Source organism: Sphaeramia orbicularis, chromosome 17 (genome assembly GCF_902148855.1).
Source record: "Sphaeramia orbicularis chromosome 17, fSphaOr1.1, whole genome shotgun sequence".
NCBI lineage: Eukaryota > Metazoa > Chordata > Actinopteri > Kurtiformes > Apogonidae > Sphaeramia > Sphaeramia orbicularis.
In genome coordinates this window covers 54257902-54265768 of record NC_043973.1, presented here as the reverse complement: position 1 = coordinate 54265768, position 7867 = coordinate 54257902, and the positions used below count along the sequence as shown (strand labels likewise).

At 43.7% G+C, this 7867-nt stretch overlaps 1 protein-coding gene across 3 annotated transcripts; it reads left to right on the top strand.

The window, feature by feature from the left end:
- The first annotated feature begins 851 nt into the window (after window positions 1-851).
- Window positions 852-6261, top strand: LOC115437216 (M protein, serotype 5-like). 3 transcript variants are annotated; one of them, XM_030160434.1, is made up of 6 exons: window positions 852-1511; window positions 1594-1694; window positions 3494-3878; window positions 3921-4022; window positions 4101-4209; window positions 5895-6261. In XM_030160434.1, exons 1-6 carry the CDS (start codon window positions 1274-1276, stop codon window positions 6049-6051), a joined length of 1092 nt encoding a protein of 363 aa, XP_030016294.1. In that variant the 5' UTR covers window positions 852-1273; the 3' UTR covers window positions 6052-6261. The 3 variants fall into 3 exon arrangements, with proteins under 3 accessions (XP_030016294.1, XP_030016292.1, XP_030016293.1); XM_030160433.1 differs by having other exon boundaries at window positions 853-1306; window positions 1343-1511; window positions 3494-4022; window positions 5895-6260; XM_030160432.1 differs by having other exon boundaries at window positions 3494-4022; window positions 5972-6261.
- Window positions 6262-7867: the final 1606 nt, after the last annotated feature.

Genomic DNA, 7867 nt, shown 5'->3' with positions numbered 1-7867 from the left:
ATTTGTAGTAGTAGTATATCCACTGTTAATACTTGGACTGTAAAACTACTGTGAAACTACTGTAATATCATAAAATTACTGTGATACTGTAAAACTACTAATACTGTAAAACTACTGTAATACTGTAAAACTACTAATACTGTAAAACTACTGTAATACTGTAAAACTACTAATACTGTAAAACTACTGTAAAATCATAAAATTACTGTAATACTGTAAAACTACTGCAATATCATAAAATTACTGTGATACTGTAAAACTACTAATTCTGTAAAACTACTGTAATATCAAAAAACTACTGTAATACTGTAAAACTACTCTGATCATTTGAAGAGTACAAGTACAAACACATTGTGAAAACTGTCCTGAAGTACTGTCATGAAGTACTTGTACTGCATTCTATGCTCTTGTGTGTTCTGCTGATCTAATTATGTACAGTGTGTTTCCATGGAGACGACTCCTCCTGAACTATAGGAAGTGGATTAGCCCCTCCCTCTCCATGCAAGCTGATTAGGTTGGATAGCTGACCCTGGAGGGGGAGGGTCCACTGGGGGTCAGTGGGTCGACCAATCAGCAACCTCTGTTCAACAGGTCACTGTATATCAGACATTTGGACAAAACAGAAAGAATTCATGAACTTTAGTTTTGTTTATTTGCAAATAAGGAGTTAGTCCATATATCTGGAGGAGCAGAGAGGAGGAGCAAAGAGGAGGAGAAGCAGAGAGGAGGAGGAGCAGAAAGGAGGACAGACAGGAGGAGGAGCAGAAAGGAGGAGGAGCAGAGAGGAGGACAGACAGGAGGAGGAGCAGAGAGGAAGACAGAAGGGAGGAGGACAGACAGGAGGAGGAGCAGAGTGGAGGAGGACCAGAGAGGAGGACAGACAGGAGCAAGAGTAGAGAGGAGGACAGGTTTTTGTTCATGGTGGTGTCTGATCTTTTGTAGTTCAATCCTTGTTCGCTGCTGGTTCTGGTTCTGGTTCCTGTTAAACCCTCAGTGACCTGATGGTGTCATCAGACTGGACATCACTGATCATTTCTGAAGATGATTGGTCGACTGATGAGCAGCTTATTGATCTGATGGGCTTATTGGGCTTATTGGGATTATTGGGATTATCGCCAGAGAAACAAACTTTAACTGTTCAAGTCTGACACGACGCCAACACCATCAGCAGGAGACACTCCACCTGGAGGAGACACTGTCAGGAGGAGACTGTCCATCTGGAGACCGTCCAACACCTGGTCTTTGTGGAGATGCAGCTCAGCAGCAGGTGAAGATGTCCTCTGGTCTTCATGTGGTGGAGGTGGAGGTCCAGAGGGCTGGGGTCTGTGGTGGACAGATGGAGGTCCAGAAGGATGGGGTCTGTGGTGGACAGGTGGAGGTGAAGGCGGAGCTGTCCGATGGAAGTGTCCTCCTGCTGAAGAGGACGGATGAAGATTTAGCCTGGATGATGAAGAAGCTGGTGGACAGTTTCCCTGACGACAGAGAGACTCTGTCCTCCAGACTGCTGAACGGTGAGTCTGCTTGGTGAGCCATGACGAAGGTCCAGGTCGAGGTCTATGTGAGGTTCTAAAGGTCTCTGTTCTTTGGTTTCAGCTTTGTTGAAAGTTCGAGCTGCAGAACAAAGTTCAGATCCTCAAGTGAAGGTTCAGGAAGTAAATAGACTTTTGAACATCATCATCAACCTGCCCTGCAAGGTACTACACAGTGCCACACAGTACCACACAGCACTACACAGTACCACACAGCACTACACAGTACCACACAGTACCACACAGTACCACACACCACTACACAGTACCACACAGCACTACACAGTACCACACAGTACCACACAGTAGTACACAGTACCACACAGTACCACAGCACTACACAGTACCACACAGCACTACACAGTACCACACAGCACTACACAGTACCACACAGTAGTACACAGTACCACACAGCACTACACACTACCACACAGTACCACACAGCACTACACAGTACCACACAGTACTACACAGTACCAGAGTAGTGGTGCAGTTGGGCTGGTGGTCGGCCTTTGACCTGGTTCCAGGGTCAGGGTTAGACCAGATCACCCTGACTCTAGGCTGGTGTAACCCTCCCCTTGAATAAACCTGCAGTCAAAATCTCATGGTATCATATATTCTATATATGTACTATTATATATTCTACATACGAACTATTATATATTCTACTAATGGACTAATAAATATTCTATATATGGACTCCTATGTATTCTATATATGGACTATTATATATTTTATATATAGACTATTATATATTCTACATAGGGACTCTTATATATTCTATATATGGATTCTTATATATTCTATATATGGACTATTGTATATTCTACTAATGGACTACTATATATTCTACATATGGACCATTGTATATTCTATATATGGACTCTTATATATTCTACAGGGTGTCCCATAAGTCTCCATACATAGGAAAAATAAACGTTTCTTGACATAAACCATTTTTATTTATATAATATGCTCTATATACTGCCATTTTGTCGGGAACACATTTCAATGCGTGTCCTCCACTGCTGAAGAACTATAAAGAAGAAATATAAAGAAATACATGTTAGAACCATATATGTATGGAATGTATTATGTCTCCTATGTATGGAGACTTATGGGACACCCCATATATATATATATATATATGTCTTGGATGGTTGGTGCTGGGGTGTGGAACCTTCACAGCAGAAACGCTCCACCCACACATACTTGTTTTGGCTCCACCCATGTCCAAACCCTTTCCCTCATACAAACTCTGGTCCACTTTCTGGACACATGGACTCCCTTCTGTCAAATCCCCAGGCAGCGTGGGTAATGATCTGTTGGTGGGCGGAGCTTAGCTTTTGTTGACCGTTGATCCTCTTAGTTTAGTCAAGTGGTTCTTGAATCCAAATATTGTGTGAAATTGTGGGTTCCGTTGAATTTCTGACCCATTGTGTTGAACAGACATTCACTGTTTATTCTGTTAGTGTTTGTCTTTAATATATGGAACCAGTTTCAAATCAAACATTCCGTCTGTGTCTGTCTTCTAGAGCTGATTCTTGTCCTCTGGTCTCTAGTCTATTATAGTTCCTGTGGTCCAACATGATCCAGTCCTTTAATAGTGTCCACACATACAGATGGACATTTGGACTTCAGTGGTTTGGACTGGAACACTCACCTACTAATTCCCAGGCCATTATTTTTGCCCCAGTCCACCCCTGTCAGAACCTTTTAGGGTTAGAAGATCCCAGAAGGTTTGATGTAGATCTAGTGGATGTGGTCGATACCTGATCCATCTGAACCTGCATTAGTCCACACCGTTAGGGTTCCAAACCTTCAGTGGTTGGACGTTGTCTCCATCTGGAATCAAATGGGTTTTATAAAGAACCGTCATAAAGAATGTTCAGAAGAAAACACTGGAATATTTGGGTTCCTCTGTGGTCCTGAAGGTTCAAGTCTCAATGTTCTTCATTTTTCAGATTTCACAGTCAGAGCCGGTGCTCGCATTCTTTGAACCCGGTAAAGTCGACCAGACCTTCAGAAAACAGGGCCAGAACCTCAGGACTGAAGACCAGATCCAGAGGACTGGAGACCAGACCCTCAGGACTGAGGAACAGATCCAGAGGACTGAAGACCAGACCCTCAAGACTGAAGACCAGATCCAGAGGACTGAGAACCAGACCCTCAGGACTGAAGACCAGATCCAGAGGACTGAAGACCAGACCCTCAGGACTGAAGACCAGATCCAGAGGACTGAGAACCAGACCCTCAGGACTGAAGACCAGATCCAGAGGACTGAGAACCAGACCCTCAAGACTGAAGACCAGACCCTCAGGACTGAAGACCAGATCCAGAAGACTGAAGACCAGACCCTCACGACTGAAGACCAGATTGAGAAGACTGAAAACCAGACCTTCATAAACAAGGACCAGACCAAAGGTGCTGATCAGACCTTCAGACCTGAGGAGGACCTGGAGTCCAGGGTGTCCCGAAGTCTGGGACATTCAGGTCAGTTTGGTTCAGGATGTGACCTTTGACCCTCTCGTTTTCATGTGGTCATGTGTCCTTCATGCGTGTTCTGTTCAGAGGTCCTGAGATCCAACGGTTTCTGTTTGGCAAACACTGAGACCATCCTGTTTGACCTGACTCCGCCCACACAGGAAATCAGCCAATCAGATGATGCCACAGGAAGACGGTGAGCTGTGGTCAGTAGACGTCTGTCGAATCCAGACTGAGGCCGTTTCTCAATACACGTTCTTGTCTGTTCTTCCATTCTTGTGAATTATCATCAGTTGCAGTCCAAGTACCGTTCCAATTGCAAGTTCGCCTAAACCTAGAACCCATGGAACACCCACATGTTGTTCTGGTCTGCTAGCTTAAACCTAGAACCCATGGAACACCCACATGTTGTTCTGGTCTGTAGCTTAAACCATGGGTGCACTGGGTGGTGACTCCTGTAAACTGGGATGGAAAGAATACCCAAGCTGCACTTTGTTCCAGCTCGACTGGAAGCTGGGCAGCTGTACATGACTGAACTGACAACATGTAAATACTAGTATAAATGAATAAATACATGTAAATACTAGTACAGCAGATACAGGGTTAAAGGTCACCAGTACAAGGGTTAGGGTTAAAGGTCACCAGTACCATCTGTTCAATCAACTTTATGCACAGCCCCACTACTTCCTGAACTTCAGGTGGGTCCTTTATTTCATGTCTTTCACGATTGGACACACTGATTAATCCAGATGTGGCTAATTAATCAGTAGTCACAACAAGAAGTAGCAGGCACACCTGGATTAACCAGTGTGTCCAATCATGAAAGACGGGAAATAAGGAACCCACCTGAAGTTCAGGAAGTAGTGGAGCTGTGCATGGAGTCCATTACAGATAGACTTGCGTTCTAAGGAAGTCCGCTCTCTAGGTCTGTTCTGACCAAGACCATACTCTGACTTCTGAATGTGTTGTTAACATCCTGTTAATTTGGGTTAACGAGGGTTATCGAAGGTTAACAAATGTTAACGAGGGTTATTGAAGGTTAACAAACATTAACGAGGGTAATCGAGGGTTAATGAGGGTTAACAAATGTTATCGAGGGTTAACGAACGTTAACAAGGGTTAACAAGGGTTATCAAGGGTTAATGAACATTAACAAGGGTAATCGAGGGTTAATGAGGGTTAACAAAAGTTATTGAGGGTTTACGAATGTTAACGAGCGTTATCTGGGGTTAACAAACATTAATGAGGGTGATTGAGGGTTAACTAATATTAACGAGAGTTATCGAGGGTTAACAAACGTTATTGAGGGTAATTGAGGGTTAACAAACATTATCGAGGGTTAACAAATGTTAATGAGGGTTACTGATGGTAACTGAGGGTTGATGAGGGTTAACAAACGTTACCGAGGGTTAATGAACATTAACGAGGGTTATTGAGGGTTAACGAGGGTTATCAAGGGTTAACAAACATTATCGAGGGTTAATGAGGGTTAACAAATGTTATTGACAGTTAACGAATGTTAACGAGGGTTATCGAGGGTTAATGAGGGTTAACAAATGTTATCAAGTGTTAACGAACATTAACGAGGGTAATCGAGCATTAACAAATGTTATAGAGGGTAATTGAAGGTTCACAAACATTATCGTGGGTTAACAAACGTTAATGAAGGTTATCGAGGGTAACTGAGGGTTAATGAGGGTCAACAAACACTATCGAGGGTTAACAAACGTTAATGAGGGTTATCAAGGGTTAACAAAGGTTATCAAGGGTTAACGAGGGTTCTGATCCAAGGTCCAACCAGATACTTCAATATTAACCCACCTTTCTGTCCGTCTGTCTGTCTGTCCTTCTGTTTAACGTGTCCATCTGTCTGTCTCTCAGACCCAGTGTCCAGCCTCCTGCCTGTCTTCAGCTCTGTCATCCGTCTGTCTCTCCTCATCTTCTTCGTGGTTTCACAGGGATGATGGGGAGGCTGGTGAAGAGGCGGAGCTTCAAGCACAGGATGAACCCGCCTCATTCCTGTATTCCGTCGACCTGATGTCCTACCTGCAGCTGTCCTGTACTCTGCTGGACTCTCCGGAGACGGATATCCTAGACTGAGGACAGACCAGGACGGGAAGGACAAACTAGGCAAAGCAATGAAGAAGACAAACCAAACAATGAACAGAAAAACACCTGTGGACTCATGAATGGACTATGAATGGACACATGAATGGACTATGAATGGACTCATGAATGGACTATGAATGGACTCATGAATGGACTATGAATGGACACATGAATGGACAGAATTCAGACACAAATGAGAAAAATATAGTTTTAAAAACCTAAAAAAAATGGTGTCTTGGCCTCAGTTTCTTTAAGGACAGAAGTGAATGTAGCTCATGTTCTCCATCATCTGTGTTTGTGAGAAACTGAAGAAAAACATGTATTTAATAACAACAAACAAACACAAACAATAAATGTCATGAATTGAATTAAATCTACATTTTATTGAATGTGTGACAAAGTGTTTTCACTGGTGGATGGATTCACATCAAGACAAACACAGGTGTAACTATGACAACCACCCTGTCAGGGGTGGGGTCATGTCTATCGCAGGTGTCACAGAAGGGGAGGAACTTTACTCTCTGCAGAAGCCCCGCCCACTGAGTCAGCGTAATGTCCGAGGGAGACGGAGTTAGCAGCCTTGGTGTCTGCGGTGATGTCAGCGGACTCCTGGCGGGCGAACGCCACCGATTCAGCCCTGGTGACATCTGTCTCCCTTTTGGTCCAGCAGGAGTCCCTGTCTGATGCTGTGGAGGGGCGGGGCCCTTTCAAGGAGTCCCTGTTTGATGCTGTGGAGGGGCAGGGCCTCTGCCAGTCTGCCATGCTGTGACCAGGTCTCGGAGAGCTCTGACTGGTCAGTGTGGCACAAAGCATTTACTTATTTATTTATTGACCTTTATTTAAGCAGGAAAACCTCATTGAGATTCAAAGTCTCTTTTCCAACAGCGTCCTGGTCCAGACGGCAGCAGTTCATGAAACAGTAACAAAACCAACACACGGTTTCAATACAGAACAAACACAAAATCAAGTCAAACCTTCCAAAGTCAAGTTTGCTAAAAGTGCCCACGAGATGAAGATAAAGTGGATCAGACAAAACATCTGCAGACAGATGTCTCCGTCTCCAAGTCAGGTGACATCAAGGTCAAGGTAAACTTTATTATCCCCGAGGGGCAATTTGTTCTACAGCCAGCAGTTTCACACGGACAACAAACCAACAATAAATACAATAAATAATCCATTAAAAACAATAGCACCAACATCACAAAGAATTATTCAACAGAGCAATGGCTGCCGGAACCAAAGAATTCCTCATCCTATTGGTCCTACATTTAGGAATACTATATCTGCGACCTGATGGAAGCAACCTGAACACATCGTAAAGGGGATGACTGGGATCATCCAGGACTGACTGAGCCTTCTTCAGAGTCCGCCTCTGGTACAACACAGATCAGTGAGTGTGGTGCCAGCAATTTTGCTGCACACTTTAGTGATGCCCTGCAACCTGTTCCTGTTTTTAAGAGTAAGCAGCCCATACCAGCTGATAAAAGAAAAGGTCAACACAGACTCAATAAAACAAGAATAGAACATTTTCATAAAAGTGTTATCCACTTTGAAATTGCAAAGTTTACGGTAAAAATAAATAAATAAATAAATCCTCTGATGAGCCGTTTTACATACAGCATCCACCTGAGATTCAACAGTTAGCCTGTGGTCCAGCACCATTCCCAGATATTCCTACTGCTGAACCACCTCAACAGCCTGGCCATTAATGATGACAGGAAAGAAGACTGTAGGATTCTTCCTAA

What these genes read in the sequence shown, in the direction of transcription:
- LOC115437216 (XM_030160432.1), top strand. Translation starts at nt 1,274, where the DNA reads ATGTCCTCTGGTCTTCATGTGGTGGAGGTGGAGGTCCAGAGGGCTGGG. An exon ending in TCATCAACCTGCCCTGCAAG is followed by an intron (nt 1,695 to 3,493) that starts GTACTACACAGT and finishes TTCATTTTTCAG; the next exon opens with ATTTCACAGTCAGAGCCGGT. An exon ending in CCGAAGTCTGGGACATTCAG is followed by an intron (nt 4,023 to 4,100) that starts GTCAGTTTGGTT and finishes TGTTCTGTTCAG; the next exon opens with AGGTCCTGAGATCCAACGGT.